The following is a 19713-nucleotide window of genomic DNA, read 5'->3' as shown; positions in this document are numbered from 1 at the left end:
CCATGCTTGGAGTGGGTTCTTTTCGTACCTGTGTAGGTTACTCTGGGTCGGGAGTCAGCCTCTGATGGACTAAGCGCTGGTTGTGAGCCAGGCCCACTTCCTTGGGAGATGGGAAGTCCTCCCGCCCACCAGCCCCACCACAGTGTCTCTCCTTGCTAGAATGAAAATCCTGGCAGCTAGTGAGATGCATCTTCTCGCCTGTATAATGGGAACAGGTGGACCTGACTTAGAACAAACACCTGATGTAGTCGGATTTTTTTTTAATTGTGAAAATACCGTACAGAGGGGTTACAGTTACATGGGCAAGGTAATGAGTACGTTTCTTATCAAGCATTGCTGCCTCCTCCTTTGTTTCCCCTTCCCACCCCACCCCCTGCCCCTGTCCCCATGACCTCCCCCGACCCCCATTCAGATTTTTTAAGGGGTCCTTGGAGGTTGAACTCGGAGGCCCCTACTTGCCAGCAAGTGCTCTACAACTTGAGTCATGCCCGCCCCCCCCCCCCAGCCCTAGCATGCTGTCTAACGTGTTGAGTTGAAACTCCTTTGTACAACTACTTAAAAATAAAATGTGCCGGGTGCTGGTGGCTCACGCCTGTAATCCTAGCTACTCAGGAGGCTGAGATCTTAGGATCACGGTTCAAAGACAGCCCCAGCAGGAAAGTCGTGAGACTCTTATCTCCAATAAACCACTCGAAAACCAGAAGTGGCACTGTGGCTCAAGCGGTAGAGTGTTTGCCTTGAGCTGAAGAGTGCAGGGACAGAGCCCAGGCCCAGAGTTCAAGCCCCATGACTGACCAAAAAAATAAAAATAAATAAATAAATAAAATGAAAAAAACAGGTGTTGTTTGGAAAATGGAGGAGAAAAAACAGGCCAGACTTGATCTCTTCACAGGTAAGGGCTGTTTATTGGAGCACACCAAGGAGCAAGCAAGCTGCCCACGGGCATGGAGGTTGTGCAAAGAGGTGGGGTTGGAGTTAGGCTTTTGTGGGTCTGAGCAAAGAGTTTATGGAAAAGGCCTTTAGGGCTGGGAGGCGGGACTTCCGGTTAGGCCCACGGGATGTTTGCGGCCAGGCTCAGGTAGGATCGCCCCGCCCGCCTGTGTGTCCATGCATCCTTGGGGTTTTGCTGGCAGCTGCATGCACCTGGGTGATGGGGTGGGGGTCAGCCCTTCACACCTACAAGCTATTTCCTTTAGAAATCACCAAAAGTGATGATACTAGAGATACGATTACTGCTCAGTGAAGAGATGTCTCCTCTGCTCTGCTTCCCTCCTGTGGCCTCTGTTCCCTCCACAGCCAGCCAGCCTTCAGCCCTAGCCTCCGGTTTGGGAAGTGGGTGGAAGGTGGTGATTCTGGGATTTGAACTCAAGGCCTCATGCTTCCTGGGCTAGTGTGACAAATTCCCCAACCCTATTTTTCATTGCTTATTTTAGGTTAGGGCTTTGCTCCCTCCCTACACCCCAGGTTTGTACATGAACTGCGATCTGCCCAATTTCAGGGTCCCAGCTCCACACCACCTCCTACCTGCAGCTTCCCTCCTGTAGAGACGGATCTGCAGCTGCCACTCCTGCAGCCCGCCCGCCTTCTCACCGCCTGTGTGTGCGCATGACACACCCAGAGATGCTGGCCATGCTGGACTGGCGGCTCTGCCCTGACCTTTCCTCCATTTGGCCAGGCTCCCTCATGCTGGGCCTGGGGAAGTAGGTCCTTTGAGGTCATCTCCCAGGTCTCTTTCAGATGTAAAAGCTGCTCAGATGGAGATGCAGCCCTGTGGGGGTCGGGTTGTGTTCCTGGGCACTGGGAAGAGGGGAGGGGGAGCCTGGAGATGCAAATGCTGGGGTTCTGCTCCTCACCACTCCCTCCCCCACCCAGCAAAGTCTGCAGGCAAATGGACAGGAAGGACCCCACAGAGGGCCCATTCTTCCCAGGCTGGCCCTTCGGCACTCAGTTACCTTATCTCTTGACGGGCAAGGTTTCTTCCGCCCAGAGCCAACTTTCATCCACTCACTCCAAAATCCATAGAAGACAGGCTGTGAGAACCACACACACTTCTAGCACTTCTCTGCCAGAGACCGCCAGTCTCTGGCCAGGAAAACTTCCTCAAGCTACGGACAATGAGGGGGTGTTGACTAGCTCCTCATTTGCACAGCTAAGGGGGGGTGAGCTGTGAGCACCCCCATTCTAGGGTAGACTTGTTCATGAACTAACAGCTGGAGAAACCCTGGCTGCCGTCTGTGGGCCTCTTCTGGGGATGCGGAGCTGGACGGAAGTGGCACCCGGGCCTCGCTCTAAAAGCAGCTGCTTGCAAAAGCCATGGAACCTTCAGAACCCCCCCTAGAACTTTGGGAACCTGCCAATTTCTAGGCCAGCCCACAAAGCCTAATAATTCCTAGAACCCTGTCCTCTCACAGTGTCTGACAAGTTTGTCTCTTTTCCTAGGACTGGAGCTGTCCACCAGAAGGGAGGAAAAGACATCCAGTAGTGTGACTACCTGTTTCAAGCACCCCATGAACCACACCTGGCAGGTTCCAGACTCATGGAGGAGATGCTTCGAGGCAATGCACCGCCCCCCCCCACACCCCATATAAGCCGAAAGCCCGCCCCAGAGCTCGGCATGGATGAGGTCGGGAACTGCGGTGGCCTGAGCTCAAGGGCTCAGTGCAGTGCTGGATTCCAGCACCCTGGAGTGACACAGACCAGCCTCCCACCTCTCCACTCTTGCCTCTGAATGCTTCTGGGGTCCTGGCGGGCCTGTGCATCCCGTCTGGTGTCTGCCCACCATGCTACCTCCACGGGAGGGAGCTGGGGTGAGGTTCGGGCTCAGGACATTGTTCAGGTAGGCCAAGTATGCACTGACCCCGCGCCAGACAGGCCTGGAGCGTCTCTTATTGCTGACAGTCTAAAAGCAGTCTGTCTGGAGATCTGATCTATCTCAGCCAGAGTGGCTCTGCAGACGTTTTACTAAGCTGTTCTTGGAGAGACTCAGCTAGGAGCTGAGTTAAATGCTTTTTGAATGAATGATTTATTGGATGCATTTGTTAATTGTCTTACTCCCCGGGCAATTGAGAAAGATGGATGCTACCTGAAAAGGCCAAAACCCTTTTCTCCTGTAATGTGTTTCCCCTGGGAAAACTCCTACTCATGTCTCAAAACTACCGTAGGGGTTGTCACAGCCCCAAAGCCAGATGCCAGGTTTTTCTCCCCCTGAGACTGTAATCAGAATTCTAGACCAGAGTGTAAGTAAACGGAGTCATGGGGCTAACCGAATAAAGGGCAGAAAGTGAACTCAACTGACCAACTTTTATCTCTGGGGGTAAAGGCCTGTAAGAACCAGTCTTCCAGCCAGAGGCTGCTCTCTAACAACTGCGGTCTCTTTTTATTATGCAAAGACAATGACGTTAGACAGCCAAGGGGCCTGGGGTTTGGAAGGGAGGCAGGTTGGGAACCGGGAAAGGGGCTCTTTGTGCAGAGATACAATCTGTAGTCATAGTGAAGCAGTTTCTTTTGCTTACACATTTGCTTTGAGCAGCCAATTCACTGGTTGTCCCTTTCACAGCCACAGGGTATGTTTAGGGATAAGGGAGATAACCAGCCAAGTCTGAAGCCTAGGTAGTTCTAAGATAAGGCTGGGGGGAGGTGGGGAGGTGAGGCTTTTCTGTGTTTGTATTGGTGCTATGCTTGAACTACTCGCCAGGGCCAAGTCCCTTAACTCTTTTGCTCAAGGCTAGCAAGAGCTAGATAAGAGTCTATGGGCTTTCTTACCCAAGATCCTCAGTTCCTAGCCTGAGGAGGTAGGATTACAGGTGAGCCACCAGTGCCTAGCTGGTGGTTGTGTTCAGTCTGTCATTTTCCATCAAAGAGGCACAACTCCAAGATGTCAGGCCTAGTCACTTCCCCCTCATAAGGACTGGAAATGGTGAAGGGCAGAAAAAGGTTTGCTATCCCAAGGCTAGAGACAAAGGAAGCACTTCAGCCTGTTGTGGGTGCAGACATGAGCTTGAGGTGTAAACAGAAGAAGAATGGGGACCCACGGTGGAGGGAGACAAAGTCTCTGCCTAATAAAAAGAGACCTCAGTTGGAGTCTCTTACAGTGCCCAGAACAGCAGTGCCTCAGTAAAGCGTAGCCTGGTCATCCTCTCGGAAAGAGGATCCCACACATCCATCCCAGGGGACCCGCAGAGGCAGGCAGGCACAGGAGAAAGATGATTATAAGGTTTATTGGAGGAGCTGGATTTCCCCTGAGAGGGAGCACATGGCCTCTGCACCATCCAGGTAGCAGGAGGGACAAAAGTGAGGTAGATGGGCGTTCAGGTGGGTCTGGGCGGAGAGAGGGAGGGGCCAGCGGAACTCCAAGAATGGGAGAGGGGCCCAGGTCTGGGTGGAGCTGAGGACCGAAGGTGAGCATAATACTAACACTCTCCCTCCTGTTCCTCCAGGGCTCTGGAGAAGTCGCCATGGTGTGCATCACCAGAGGAGAGCAGTCTGGTCCCAGATGATCCCTTCTGCTCTAGCGTGTAGCCTCATTGTGGTCCTGTGAGGATCCTTTTCTTGGTGGTAGTTTCAACTGTCATAAAGATGGGTATGTGAGTCCTGTCCTTCCTGGACCCCAAGGTGATTGCAAAAGGGAGAAACTCAAGCAAAGGAGATAGATGTAAAATGGAAGCAGGGAGGACAAGGTAAAGAGTCCGTACTTTTCTAGAAAAGCAGCCTATCAGTCCTGCGGTAAGCAGAACACTCCCCTTCCACCTCAGGAGTCTTGGGGACTGAACATTTGTGCTCCCCGAAAGTTCATGCATTGAGCGCCTCACCCCACCTCACCCGTGGCCTTTGATGGTGGCTCATTTTGAAGGAACAGGATGGGCCCCCCGTGGTCTGGGTGGCTGGTAAGGCAGCCATTCCTGGAGCCCACCCCACCTTGGTCCTGGGGCTCTGTGGTGGCGGCTGCCCGTCAGGGACAGTGCTGGGAGGAGGCCCTGGTCAGCTCGGCTCACCCAAGGGTCCCCCAGCACTCCACGCTAAGGAGCTGGCAGGATGCTGTGCACCAAGTCTGAGGGCTGGGGTCGCTGGAGGCCCAGAACACGAAATCCCTCCTTAGGATTCCTTGGGGGTAGTGAGTGCTTTGAACTGAAGGAGACCGGAAGGTTCTGGAAGGGCTCTCGGCTCTGTCTCCTGTTCCCACTGTCCTTTCCTTCCTCAAAGTGACACACAGATGGCAGAATTCCTTTTAGTCATGGTGAGTCACAGCTACCAGTAGAGCCCTCAGGGACCCTCACGGAGACCGGTGTCCTGCCCTGTGGACAGGAGGTTGGGAGGAGGGCGTGTTTTTTTTTTTTTTTTTGGTTGGTCGCAGGGCTTGAACTCTGGTCTTGGGCGTTGGGCGCTGTCCCTCAACTCTTCAGCTCAAGGCGAGTGCTCTACTGCTTGAGCCACAGCGCCACGTCCGGTTTTCTAGTGGTTTATTGGAGATAAGAGTCTCATGGACTTTCCTGTCCAGGCTGGCTTTGAACCGCGATCCTCAGATCTCAGCCTCCTGAGTAGCTGGGATGACAGGTGTGAGCCACCGGCTCCTGGCAAACAGACAGGCTTTGTGTCAGACTCTTGGTGCCATTCTTTTCTTCCCTTATTTGGTGCCAGTTGTGGGGCCTGAATTTGGTATCTGAGCACTGCGCCTTTTTCCTCAAGGCTAGTGCTCTACTACTTGAGCCCTGGCTCTATTGGCTTTTTGGTACTTAACTAGAGGTAAGAGTGTCATGGACTATCCTGCCAAGGCTGGCTTCGAACCAGCTCCTCTGATCTCGGCCTCCTGAGGAGCCACTGGCCGCCCACTGATGACGTTCTCATCCCAAAGGCCCCAGTCTGACTTGCGGTGGGGCTCGCGTCTAAAACACACAGACTGACTGTGATCCAGGACAGTTGCAACCCTGCTCCCCCATGCACTCGGAAATCCCGCCTAGACCTCACTCTCCTGGGGCCTGTCCTCAGCCTGCTCCGGGTGGGCCACGAGCCATGGGGCCCATTCCAGTCCTGAGGGGCTGAGCGGGGAGGGGGGACAGGGCCCCTCCCAGAGTGGGGGGGCAGGGGAGGAGGACAGGGCCCCTCACATGTGGGGGGATGGCGCCGCCTAGTGATAGGGAAACCCCACATTTGGGGTCTCAGGTAATATGTTCACCTCCACTGCTAGGATCTGAAATCAGAGTAACGCGTCCAAAGAAGTCAAGGGAAATCAAGTGTGTGTGTGTGTGTGTGTGTGTGTGTGTGTGTGTGTGTGTGTGTGTGCGCGTGCGTGCGTGTGTGCGTGCGTGTGTGCATGCACATGGGGCCTGGGACTTGTGAACTCAGGATCTGGGTGCTGTCCCTGCCTGAGCTCTTTTGCTCAAGGCTGGATCTCCACCACTGAGTCACAGCTCCACTTGTGGCTTTTTGGTGACTAATTGGAGATGAGTCTCAAGGACTTGCTCCAAACCCCAATCCTCAGATCTCGATGTCTGAGCAGCTAGAATTACAGGTGTGAGTCACCAATGCCTAGCTTTTTAAACACCAATCCCCCCATCCCCCAAATGGCAACTAAAAAAATTTAAACCTGGCTAAACCAAGCTAAAAGCTGGGCTTTTTCCTTTTTTTAAAAGCCAAACAAAACCCCAACCCCAACCCCCTAAATACAAGGAGCAAATGAATGAAAGGAAATTTACAGGCGCCCCCCCCCCCCCATTCTGAGCTGTGGTGTGGAATTGCTATGGAATGCCCTTCCGGGGACCGGACGGAAGCATCAGGTCCCTTTTCCATCTGTGATGGCCGTGACGAAGCCTGTGTCCTGGTGACAGCTTTCTTTCCACATGGAAAAACCCCAGTAGGGGAGAGCACGGTGGTGGGGTGGATTCCTTTCATCTCCTCATTATCACAAGCACTTCCCTCCGATCAAGTGTATCCTAACCAAAACATGAAAGTCAACCTGGAATTACTAGAATTTTCCCCCCGCCCCAGGCATTCAAGCCAAGGCGGGGAGTCTTGAGTGTGGATCAGGAGGGGGACATCCGAACAGCTTCAGCGCACTGGAAATTCATCTCTGAAACTTCTGATGTCTGTCGCTTTTGAAGAATAGGGTCCTCCCGGAGTGTCTTCCATACAGAAATGGTTGCGGGTTGTGCCATGTAAATTAGGAAGACAATGGATACTAGGGACAAAAAAAAACAAAAAACGAAACATAGGTAGAGGAAGACAACTGACTTCCAGGGGAACTCAGTTTAAATTGGCTTCAATTTCTGCCTGAGATGAGCCTCCTTGTTGGCTGGTGGATCCTGAAATCCTGTGGCATGTGTAAAATGTGGGCTGGTCCCTGAGACACAGGGCCCTGGGGGAGGGGCTGTATTTTGAGCCATGTGGAGCCCCTAGCCCAACCCCAGGAGCATTTGGACATACTCTCGAGTCAGCGCGGCAAGCCTCCACACATGAGAACCTTTAAGACTCGGATCAGTACACCTGGTCCCAGCGTAACTGTGAGCACCGAGTAATCAGGTGTTTCCAAAGCCAATTTCAAAATGTCAAATTCAATTATCGTGCCCAGGAAGGAGATTGGTGTTGAGGAACAGGGGAGCTGGCTGGCCAGGAAGTCGGTGTAGGGCTTGTCCAAGGGTATCACAGACTTGGATGGCATCCATGACTGGGATTCCTGTAGTTTCGACAGCTATGGGAATGAGAGGCCACAGAGAGAAGTGTGCAAAGGCTTGTGGTGGCAAGCCCATGGAAGACTCAGTGCTGTCAACTTGAAGAAGCTGCCAGGGAAACGGAGCCATGTCTTAGAGGAGGAAATGGCTGGGTGTAAATGGTGTAAATGCCACGGCTCCTGTCACATTGTAGTGGAAGGTAGTGGAGAAGAGTTCCTCGAATTTCCAGTGTTGGAACTTAAGCATTTCTTAGGGATTGTACCAGAGGGGAAGGGTGACCAATTAGGATTGTACACATAAATTGGCATGTTGAACTGACACTCCTTTGCACAACTGTTTAAAGATATAAATAACTTTATTAAAAATAGCCTAACTTCTGCGAAGCACTGGTGTATTGTGCCTGAAAGCCTAGCTATGTGGGGAGCTGAGAGAGATCAAGGTCAAGGCCAGTATGGGCACAAAAGTTACTGAGTTCCCTCCTCAACCCATGCCAGTCGGCAGCGTGGCAGGCACAAGACTCTGCATTCAACCCCATGACTTCAAAACACAAAATACCAAAAATCCCACCCAGATTCCTAATTTTATCTCATGTTCATGGCGACAGATAGATGGCCAGGCTGAGGGAAGGAGATGCGACAGGCAGACAGAAGACCATAGGACAGAGGTGGGCAGAGCAAGCCCCCCCCACACCAGAACCAAACAGGAGCCAGCGTCCAGCCCCTGCGTGTTTCCGGGAAAGGTGGGCCCTGTGGACACTTTGCCTCTGGTCTTCTAATCTCTAAAACTGTGAGATGATCAACTTCTATTAATTGAGCCACCCAGTTTGTGGTCTTTATTTATGATAACAGCCTCAGGAAATGAATGCAGATTTTGGTAGGAAGACTTAAATGATTTAGCAAAGAATTCAAACTCTGGTGAATAAAATTAAGTGGAGATACAAAGCTCTTCATAGGTCCAAAGAGTTCTTTTTATACGGAGCAAAATTGTTGGACCAAGGAGATACTACCTCTAGGCCAAAAGATCAAGATCTACAAGGTAGAAGAATCCACACGTGGTTTTCTGGATGAACTAAAGCAGATGAGTTAGAAAACTATAGTTTACTTTGTAAATACTTGCCACTCACTTTTAAGATTCATAGGATGACTTTAAATAGCAAGTTGGCTAGTGATGTTCTTTTGTGACAAGCAAGTGTGTCTGTTTTCCCTGCCTTATCGAGAAAATAAGAGAGAATCCGCTCAACATTTTAACTCTTAAGTCCTGTGGGCCTAGTGCTTTATGTCTATTAAGGTCATAGCCTTGTGCCAATCTTAGAGGGAAAAAAATCTTACTGGTCAAGTCTGGGTATTACGAGTACCGATGGATATAAAACTCCCTTGTCAAAAGCATTTGATACAGCCTAAGAGTGCAGTAGGACAGGCAGGGCCTGGAGAACCGACCTGAGGAATTTTCTAACAATGGCACAGCATGGAACGCCTAATTGTTCCATGGTGGCCTTTTCTATGGCACTAGAACCTTTCTTTGGCATCAGAATTTCCTAGCAACACACTGATTTCCTACTGAGCACATTCAGTGGAGGTGCTGAAATCATTCTACTCCAGAAAACAAAAGCCGCCAACTTCTATTCCCAACTTTCCCTGTTCTTCTCCTACGCATGTTCCTGTTGGGAGGCCAGTTGAAGCAAAAAAAACAGAAGGTCCTACACACCATACGTCTGCCCTTCCTGGCTCAGGCGTGACCTGGTGACAGTCCTCTGGGGGCCTGGGCCCTCTCTCATTGGGAAGCTGGTGGGATGTGGGTGCTCGTCATTGGTCGGTGGACTTGTCCACTCAGTGATGCTGAGCCCCCGTCAGCACCTTGGGCAACTATGAATGCCTGCGGGCGTCCCCAGCCTGAGACTCAGGAGGTGTCAAGTCCCTGACCCTGCCAGCGCCTCAGCCATCACTGCCCAGCCGTCCCCACCATCTTCACGCCGTATGGTGTGGCTCTGGATGCTCTTGAGTCCCGTGGCTTAAGTCTCTGTTGGAAGCTGGGTCCTAGTTTGCTCGCACCACTTCAACAGCTCTGCGGGCGATTCTTCTGCATCCCTGGCCTCCCTTACATACCCAATGCATCCGGCCAACCAGCAGGTCGTAAGCAACTTCTTTGCTGTATCCGAGGCTGTATTTCTACAGGAGCCCTCGATCCTCAATCCTCAGCACACGGCCACACCCCGGAGGTCCTGACTGAATTCCCTCAGGAGAAACTGGGTTTTTCCTTTGTCTGCATAATGTCCAGACTGGCCATGGCAGCTCTACTTCTAGAGCTCTCCACTCACTGCTTTGAAAACTCCTGTCTAGGAAAAGAGAAATAGACCATCTTGTAGGGTCGCATCCCATGTATCCGAGGCTCAGCAGCCACCCCAGACCTGTCAGTTCTCTGGTGGGAGAACCAGTGAACCCAGCCTCCTTCCACTGCAGCTCAGGGGAGGACATTAAAGAAGAGGGGGCCTCTGTGGAGATCAGAAAGCTGGCCAGGAGTACAGCACAGGAGGGGAGGAGGTGAGTTAGGGTGTCTTGATGTTCTCCTAAGAGCATGCCTTCTCCCAGCGTGGAAGGCAAAGGTGGTAAAGTGGTGGACAGCCTGGCCCACTTGAGTATCGTAGATGCTGCCATTTGATGCTGGAGCCTTTTGAGATATCTCGTGATCCTATTTTGGCCCAAGAGATATTGTTATTGCTGCATGTGGTATGCAAAGCACACAATTGGTGCATGAATGTCCCCCAAACAAGTGACATGTTATCTCGCTCTGTTATCTTTTTTTTTGGGTGGGGGGGGGGGGTCCGGTCGTGGGGCCTGAACTCTGGGCCTGGGCACTGTCCCTCAGTTCTTCAGCTCAAGGCGAGCGCTCTACTACTTGAGCCAAAGCGCCACTTCCGGCTTTTTTCTTTTTTTTTCTTTTTGCTTATGTGGTGCTGAGGAATCAAACCCAGGGCCTCATGCATGCAAGGGAAGCGCTCTACCACTGAGCCACCTTCCCAGCCCTCGCCACCTTCCCAGCCCTTGTTCTGTTATCTTAGTAACGGCTCCCCTGCTCCATTGCTTTACATACCTGACATCAGAGAAAATGGTTGTCACACAGTGCATCCAAGTTCTAGAGTTGCAGGCAAAGTCCTCGTTTCAGACGGAAGGCAGCAGTAATTTCCCAGGCTTTTCCCCAGTCACTTTTCAGCCACATCTGTAACAACATGAATCAGTCTGTGCAGCAGAAAGGACCTTGAAGCCCAAACTTGACAGACCTAGGGCAGTGGAGCTCTGCGGCAGGCCACGATCAGCCCGGAGAGGTTTTCTCCCTAGTGCTTTTGATTGGTTGCTGGAACTGGCTGTGGCTGGAATATTTACCACAAGAATTGGTAAAAAGCTGTAGATCAGGAACCCTTTTGTCTTATCCATGAGTTTCTTCATAGTTATCAACACCCCACTGGCTCTAGATGTGGATTATGAAACGGTGCCTGCTCAGCCATGTGACTCCGGCCAGGTCTCCATCTCTCCAGGCCTTGGCTCCTCCCCTGTGCCATGGCTGGTGTGTAGTATCGCCGTACAGCCCTCCAGGCTGGGCGGCACACACGCAGCAGACATCTGTCCCATGGTTCAGCAGACTGTGGTCTGCAATCGGGTATTGGCAGGTTTGGTTCCTGCAGAAGCTGAGAGGAAAGGGCCTGCCCGGGCCCTCTCCTGCCCTGTCGACTCCTCCTGCTCCTTTGGCGTCTTCTGTTCCTACATGTGTTTCTATCTTGGGGCCCATTTTTATAGGATACTAGTCATGCTGCGTCCAGATCACAATAATGCTCTCATTTGAACTTGATTTCCTTTGTAAAGGCTACGGCTTGTGAGCACTGAGAATTGGGACTTGAATGAGATTTGGATCAGCACATGGCAGCCTCTAAACGTGGAACTGAGAATACCTTCTTTATAGATGTACCACTGAGCGTGTATAAAGCAACTGAGAAAGAACTGGTTTCCAGTTGGGGACTTTTTTGAGGATATGGACAAATAACCCTGTAGCTTATGTCTGTTTGCAGCACACTCCTCTTTGTGATCCTGGGGTTTGGAGGAAGCTGTTCCTTTGAGGAGAAAGGGGATGTGGAGGAAGAAGCCAGCAGGACCTCAGAGGCTTGGAGGAGTTGTTCCGTGCCCCTCTAGACCCTGTGGGTACCTGGCATTTATGGGCAGGGTGTTGGGCCTGCTGGGAATGCTAGAGAGCCTTCTTCAAAGACTCAGAACAATGCATTTTTTTCTTTTTTACTTAAGAATTATGGAAAAGCAGCCAAGCGCTGGTGGCTCATACCTGTAATCCTAGCTACTCGGGAGGCTGAGATCTGAGGATCACTGTTCAAAGCCATCCCAGGCAGGAAGGCCGTGAGACTCTTATCTCCAATAAACCACCAGAAAACTGGAAGTGGCGCTGTGGCTCAAGCGGTAGAGCACTAGCCTTGAGCTGAAGAGCTGAGAGACAGTACCCAGGCCCAGAGTTCAAGGCCCATGACTGACAAAAAAAAAAAAGAATTATGGCAAAGCGTATATAAAATTTACCTTAAAATAATTCTACTTTTGTGATACTGGAGACTGAACCTGTGTCTTTTTACTTACGTGGCAAGCCCCGTACGATGTGAACCCTACCTTCAGCCCTTCGTTTGTATTTTGTTTTTGAGACAGTCTCACTGTGGCCAGGCCAGCTTGGAAGCTGGGCTCCTATTACCTCCTGCTGCAGAGTAGCTGGGATTGTAGGTGTGCACCGCTGCTTCTGACTTGAGATCAACCTCTGCTTTCCCTAAATGAAATTCTGCACCAATTTAACACGAACTGCTCATCCCTCCGCCCACCTGGAGCCACAGCTGTCCTAATTTCTGTCTCTTGGTTCTGTCCACTCCACACGCATCACAGGAGTGGTAGCTTACAGCTCCTGTCTCTTTGTGATTTGTGTTATTTCCCTCGGCACAGTCTCGGGCCATCCCTGTTGCCATGGGTTTTGTTTTGGTGGGTTGGTGGGAATAGCCTTTAACTTGTGATGCTTCTGACTCTCTTGGGTAGTGGATGACAGGCATGAGCCACCACACCACACCTGCACCACCTTGTGTACAGACAGACGCCATCTTGTATATCCACAATGGGGCTCTGCCTTGCCCTGAGCTTTGGTGGCGGGGTGTGGTGACCTGGCTGGCTCCAGGCACAGTACGTTCTGGGCATCTGTTCTTTCACTACTCGTCCACGCACCGCTAACACCTGTCCTCAAGTGGCCGTTTGGATCCAGTGCTTGTCCCCCTGAAATTGCCTTTTGACCAAAATCCTGGAGTGCTGGTTCGAAGCCTGTGGTTTCCCCAGGGACGGCCCAGGCCGGAGTGGGTGCAGGAGGGCAGGCAGGGAGTAGAGGTTCCTCGGCCTCCACTGGTTCAGTTATGTCCTTTATGCCCACAGTGGGGCACGCTGGGCCGAGCCGGGGCGGCCTCGCAGCTGTACGAGGCCGGTGGAGGAGGCAGGAGGAGGAGGCCCTGAAGCGCACTCTGTCCCCTGGCCTCCGGATGGCTAATCTGTATGGGCCCAGGCCCCTGGCTCCCCTCCGGGGCAGAGCCACTGTGCCAGCGGCAGGTAGGGCAGGACAGGGCGTCTCTGCTCCGCTCCATGCCCCACTGCTCCACTGAATTCCTAGAAGCCGCGGGCTGGGCCTCCAGACACAGGCTCTGCAGGTGCAAAGCAGTGGAGGGTGTCCTGCCATGCTGTCCTGCCACATCCCTCACCCCATGTCAGACAGCCCTGGGGAGGGGCCTCAGTGCCCTCAGTGCCAGCCAGGTCTCTTCCTCTGAGCGATGGGCCCGGGCACGGAGCATGGTCCCCAGGCTGCAACACTCACTGTGGGCCCTGCGTGGGAAGCTGCCCCCGCAGGGTGTCCCATTTCCCCCAACCGCCTCCCAGGCCAGCCCCTGCCCTACCTGCTGTTTAGCCTAGCAGATGGTGGTGCTCCCGGCTCAGGCCCAGCCCCGGCCGGAGCTGCCGTCTCCCAGGAGTAGGCACCCACCTTTGGGCACAGCCAGGCCCCACGGGTCACCAGCTGTCCCTTGTACCGGCCCCAAGGCGCACACCCCTCAAGCCTGAGCTCAGCACACTCACACGCATCTCCTGAAGGCAAGTCCCACCACCACGCCCCTCCCACACCGCTGCATGGTTTACTTGAGATCACTTGCGTGAGCACAGAGGCTGGGCACGGCAGGCAAGGTCCCGAGAGGGACCCCAGCTCGGCCGGAGCACCCCGTCCCTCCACTGCTCTGCTTCTCGGCAGATCTGGTCTCACCGTGCACAGAGATTTTTATGCCACTTACTGAGGCTTGAACTCCTGGCCTAACTCTCATTTAGCTTTTTCATTCAAGGCTGGCACTCAACCAAATGAGCCACAGCTCCACGTCTGACTTTTTGCTGATTGATTGGAGATAAGCATCTCATAGACTTTTCTTCCTCCATTCCACCTCCCTGGACCCCAACCACTCCATCCAGACCCCTGGATGGCTAGGAGTCAAAGGTCCTTTCTCAGTCTGCTGGGATTCGACATCAGCGACAGTCAGCGTGGTCACCGCTTTCCTTTGTGGTTTGGGGACCCATTGGAGCCAGGCCTTCCATGGCCTCGCTGCTGCTTCTGTTTATCGCCATGGCACTTTTCCAACTCTTCCCAATTTTAGCCCACAATGACCCAGCCCCCTTGGGGACCCCCAAGTGACCCTGTCACTTGGTACCAGTGAAATACAGTGCTATATCTTCACACTGAACTCAGAGTGGAAATGGCAGCCTCCAGCCCCACTCCACGCGTTGAGGGATCCACACAAGGAAACGGCGGCATGGCCAGGGATGGGTGGATTAGAGATCGGTGTGAAGTCAGGGTGTGGGGCTCTGCGGCCGCCTCCAAAAGGGCTTCATGTTGGGGACGTGTGCCACCTGCTGGAGGCTCTTCGCACTGCAGTGGCTGGTTTTGGTCATCAGCGATCCCCAGTAGACTTCCAGGCTCCTTGGTTGGCTTTGAGCTGCCCAGCCTGAGATTCACACATCCCGCTCCAGGTATGTGTGCTGAGTGAATACCTGCGGAGTGGAGTGAGAGGCTGGAGTTGGTCTGTGAACCTGGGTCTGGCCCCTTTGCCTCTTGGGAGAAAGCAGCCCCTGTGTCTGGAGGCTACAGCCCAGATCAGCTGGGTAGAGGAGCTGTGGTCTTCAGCTAAGGCTCAGCATTGCACCACTCTGCCTCTGTCAGAAGCATTGCCTGGTGAACCCTGGGGCCCTCCACCTTCCCCTCTGGGGAGCAGCCATTTCAAGGGCCACCGATGAGCTGCAAGTCTGGCCTCTGGGTGCTTCAGCCCCGCTGGGAGATTCTGAAGCAGGTTCCAAAGCTGTGGCAGAGCACGACCGGTCCGAGCAGGGGCAGGGGCAGAGGACTTTGGAGAGGAAAGTGAATGTGGCACTTGAGGCATGTGTGGGCCTTTGGAGAAGTGTCTAGAAGATGAGCAGTGAGCCCCAGGCCCATGTGTGCTTTCCAGGGGGAAGGGAGACTGTGGTGAGAGCCCCCTTCCATATTCCTGGTTCTGTCAGTGGCCAGCATGGGGTGCTGGGTGAATCCTTTCTACAGAGCAACTGGTCATCCTCCAGTAAACATAGCAAGACCAATGTGCAGGTTCCCTTGAGATCATGCATGGACTTTGGGGCGGAGGGAGGTAAGTCCGCTACTCACTAGAGAGCCCTGGCAAGCCTAGAGTCCACAAAGCTCTGGCCTCAGCCCCCCAAATTCTGGGATTCGAGGTGTGTGCTGTCATGTTTGGGGTGAGACTCTGCATGTCATGCCCACGGTAAAGGGTAGTCACAGTGACTCCCTAATGTGATTGACAGCCACAGCTTCCGTCTGGGCAGTTAGAGTCACCTGGATAATTCAGCCCTCCTTCCCCCCAAACACCGGAAGAGAAGCTCCAATTGTTCCACTCCCTTTTCCTTCTCCCCAGGAGGACTAGTGAACTCTCCACCTGGCTCCGGCCAGCGGCCACCTCTCTCTCTGACCTGGCACGGTTTCTTCTTGTATACCATCCGCAGGCACAGAACTCTGGTCCTGTGGTGTGTTTTCACTGCTAGGATTTTCCATCGTCCAGGCCAAGAGGAACTCACAGAACTTCCCAAACACTTTCAAAGATAGCAGGCACACAAGGCTATAACTCCCGCTTTGTGGGCGGGTAGAGACAGGATGCCGAGTGTTCCAGAGGGACTGGAAATGAAGGCTGCAGCTGTATTAGCACTCGCTTGAGATGACTCCTGAGCAGAACCCATCCTGGGTGAGTGCTCCCTGTCCTCCTGGCCCGTGGGCCAGCCCAGGGACAGCAAACGCCCCCAGAGTTTTCCCAGCTTATGCCTCAGATCTGCTGCTGTCCCCCCTGACCCGGCTGCTAACCCTCCATGGGTTTTTAAATGATGACACAGGAGAAAACGCAGCCCCGTGGGTCACTACCTCCCTGCAAAACGTGATGGGCTGGCTGGAGAAATGAATGTTGGAATTCTCGGAGGGGATGGGGACACATTTGCTTCATCTTCCAGTGACATACGCGTGGCCGGGAGGGCTGCAGTGCGCAGTGTGCGCTTTGTGTTTGTCAGCAGGGGCCTGGCACAGGAGGAAGATGGAGCCGCACTCCACCCTTGGTGACTTTTACCCAGGGCCTAAGAGTTAATGGTAGTCCAGACGAGCATGGCTGTCGGCTTGGGTGCTGAAGACAGGGAGAAAAAGAGCGCAGGGGGGCGGAGCGCAGGGGCCGGAGCGCAGGGGGGCGGAGCGCAGGGGGGCGGAGCGCAGGGGGCGGAGCGCAGGGGGGCGGAGCGCAGGGGGGCGGAGCGCAGGGGGGCGGAGCGCAGGGGGGGCGGAGCGCAGGGGGGCGGAGCGCAGGGGGGCGGAGCGCAGGGGGGCGGAGCGCAGGGGGCGGAGCGCAGGGGGCGGAGCGCAGGGGGGTGGAGCGCAGGGGGGCGGAGCGCAGGGGGGCGGAGCGCAGGGGGGGGGGGAGAGCAGGGGGGCGGAGCGCAGGGGGGCGGAGCGCAGGGGGGCGGAGCGCAGGGGGGCGGAGCGCAGGGGGGGAGAGCAGGGGGCGGAGCGCAGGGGGGTGGAGCGCAGGGGGGCGGAGCGCAGAGCGGCGGAGCGCAGGGGGGCGGAGCGCAGGGGGCGGAGCGCAGGGGGGCGGAGCGCAGGGGGGGGCGGAGCGCGGGGGGCGGAGCGCGGGGGGCGGAGCGCAGGGGGGCGGAGCGCAGGGGGCGGAGCGCAGGGGGGCGGAGCGCAGAGCGGCGGAGCGCAGGGGGGGCGGAGCGCAGGGGGGCGGAGCGCAGGGGGCGGGAGCGCAGGGGGGTGGAACGCAGGGGGGCGGAGCGCAGGGGGGGAGTGCAGGGGGGCAGCGCGGGGGGCGGAGCGCAGGGGGCGGAGCGCAGGGGGGCGGAGCGCGGGGGGCGGAGCGCAGGGGGGCGGAGCGCAGAGCGGCGGAGCGCAGGGGGGGCGGAGCGCAGGGGGGCGGAGCGCAGGGGGCGGAGCGCAGGGGGGGCGGAGCGCAGGGGGGCGGAGCGCAGGGGGCGGAGCGCAGGGGGGTGGAACGCAGGGGGGCGGAGCGCAGGGGGGGGAGCGCAGGGGGCGGAGCGCAGGAGGCGGAGCGCAGGGGGGCGGAGCGCAGAGCGGCGGAGCGCAGGGGGCGGAGCGCAGGGGGCGGAGCGCAGGGGGGCGGAGCGCAGGGGGCGGAGCGCAGGGGGGCGGAGCGCGGGGGGCGGAGCGCAGGGGGGCGGAGCGCAGAGCGGCGGAGCGCAGGGGGGGCGGAGCGCAGGGGGGCGGAGCGCAGGGGGCGGAGCGCAGGGGGGTGGAACGCAGGGGGGCGGAGCGCAGGGGGGGGAGCGCAGGGGGAGGAGCGCAGGAGGCGGAGCGCAGGGGGGCAGAGCGCAGGGGGCGGAGCGCAGGGGGCGGAGCGCAGGGGGGCAGCGCAGGGGGGGCGGAGCGCAGGGGGCGGAGCGCAGGGGGGCGGAGCGCAGGGGGCGGAGCGCAGGGGGCGGAGCGCAGGGGGGCAGCGCAGGGGGGGCGGAGCGCAGGGGGCGGAGCGCAGGGGGGGCGGAGCGCAGGGGGGCAGCGCAGGGGGGGCGGAGCGCAGGGGGGCAGCGCAGGGGGGGCGGAGCGCAGGGGGCGGAGCGCAGGGGGGCGGAGCGCAGGGGGGCAGCGCAGGGGGGGCGGAGCGCAGGGGGCGGAGCGCAGGGGGCGGAGCGCAGGGGGGCGGAGCGCAGGGGGTGGAGCGCAGGGGGCAGAGCGCAGGAGGCGGAGCGCAGGGGGGCGGAGCGCAGGGGGCGGAGCGCAGGGGGCGGAGCGCAGGGAGGGTGGAGCGCAGGGTGGCGGAGCGCAGAGCGGTGGAGCGCAGGGGGGCAGCGCAGAGGGCGGAGTGCAGGGGGGCAGCGCGGGGGGCGGAGTGCAGGGGGGCAGCGCGGGGGGCGGAGCGCAGGGGGCGGAGCGCAGGGGGGCGGAGCGCAGGGGGCGGAGCGCAGGGGGCGGGCTGCAGGGGGACAGCGCAGGGGGCGGAGCGCAGGGGGCGGAGCGCAGGGGGACAGCGCAGGGTGCGGAGCGCAGGGGGCGGAGCGCAGGGGGGTGGAGCGCAGGGGGCGGAGCGCTGGGGGGCAGCGCAGGGGGGTGGAGCGCAGGGGGCGGAGCGCAGGGGGCGGAGCGCAGGGGGACAGCGCAGGGGGCGGAGCGCAGGGGGCGGAGCGCGGGGGGTGGAGCGCAGGGGGCGGAGCGCAGGGGGCGGAGCGCAGGGGGCGGAGCGCAGGGGGACAGCGCAGGGGGCGGAGCGCAGGGGGCGGAGCGCAGGGGGGCGGAGCGCAGGGGGCGGAGCGCAGGGGGCGGAGCGCAGGGGGCGGAGCGCAGGGGGACAGCGCAGGGGGCGGAGCGCAGGGGGCGGAGCGCAGGGGGGCGGAGCGCAGGGGGCGGAGCGCAGGGGGCGGAGCGCAGGGGGACAGCGCAGGGGGCGGAGCGCAGGGGGGCAGCGCAGGGGGCGGAGCGCAGGGGGGCAGCGCGGGGGGCGGAGCGCAGGGGGACAGCGCAGGGGGCGGAGCGCAGGGGGCGGAGCGCAGGGGTACAGCGCAGGGGGCGGAGCGCAGGGGGCGGAGCGCAGGGGGCGGGCGCAGGGGGACAGCGCAGGGGGCGGAGCGCAGGGGGCGGAGCGCAGGGGGCGGAGCGCAGAAGGGCGGAGCGCAGGGGGACAGCGCAGGGGACAGAGCGTAGCCTCTCCGCGGGTTCTCTGGGGCAGGTAGGTGGCCATATGTGATGAGCAGAAGGCCAGGCTTTCCCTGACTCGGCTCTGGCCATCTAGGAGGCCACGTGGTACATTCATCATCAGCATCCTGTGACCTTCCCAAGGAAAAGGAGTTTCTTTCTGTGAACTGGTAGAAGCGTGTGGAGAATGTGTGCCAAACATTGCTAAACATGGTGGAGAATCTGTCTACAGACACGACAGATGTCCTTAGGATGCGGGAAACACGTCAATCAGTGGCTTTTCTTCCTTACCCAAGGGCCTGGGCAGGAACAGTGGGAAGGTATAGAAATAAAACAATTGCTCCAAAAGCCCCTGGCAAAGCATTCCCGAATCCACATGGGCACTTCTGCAGGGCTACATCTGACAAAAACTACTCTAGTAAAAGGAGACATTACTTTAAAAAAAAATGTGGCCGGGTGCTGGGGGCTCACACCTGGAATCCTAGCTACTCAGGAGACTGAGATGACAAACAGCTAGTGAGACTTGAATCTCCAGTTAACCATCAAATAAATAAATAAAGCCAGAAGTGGATCGGCTGCTCGAGTGGTAGAGTGTTAGCTTTGAGCAAAAAAGCTCAGACTCTGAATTTAAGTCCCAAGACAAGGAAGGAAGGAAGGAAGGAGGGAGGGAGGGAAGGAGGGAGGGAAGAAAAGGGAAGGAGGGAGGGAGGGATGAGAGAGAGCGTGTGCTCTGTCCCTCTGGCCCAGGCGTCTCCCAGTAACTGCCACCTGATGGGAGCAG

General features: G+C 57.0%; 1 protein-coding gene across 1 annotated transcript; it reads right to left on the bottom strand.

Annotated features, from left to right (window-relative positions):
* Positions 1–7423: 7423 nt before the first annotated feature.
* On the bottom strand, positions 7424–19144 carry LOC122125284 (basic proline-rich protein-like). Its single transcript, XM_042699882.1, has 2 exons — positions 16865–19144; positions 7424–7681 (listed from the first exon to the last, which is right to left on the bottom strand). Exons 1-2 carry the CDS (start codon positions 19142–19144, stop codon positions 7424–7426), a joined length of 2538 nt encoding a protein of 845 aa, XP_042555816.1.
* Between the last annotated feature and the right edge of the window lie 569 nt (positions 19145–19713).

Source organism: Dipodomys spectabilis, unplaced genomic scaffold (genome assembly GCF_019054845.1).
Source record: "Dipodomys spectabilis isolate Male_0828 unplaced genomic scaffold, ASM1905484v1 ptg000263l, whole genome shotgun sequence".
NCBI lineage: Eukaryota > Metazoa > Chordata > Mammalia > Rodentia > Heteromyidae > Dipodomys > Dipodomys spectabilis.
The sequence above is the reverse complement of the archived record's forward strand: the minus strand, read 5'-3'. Positions and strand labels throughout refer to the sequence as shown.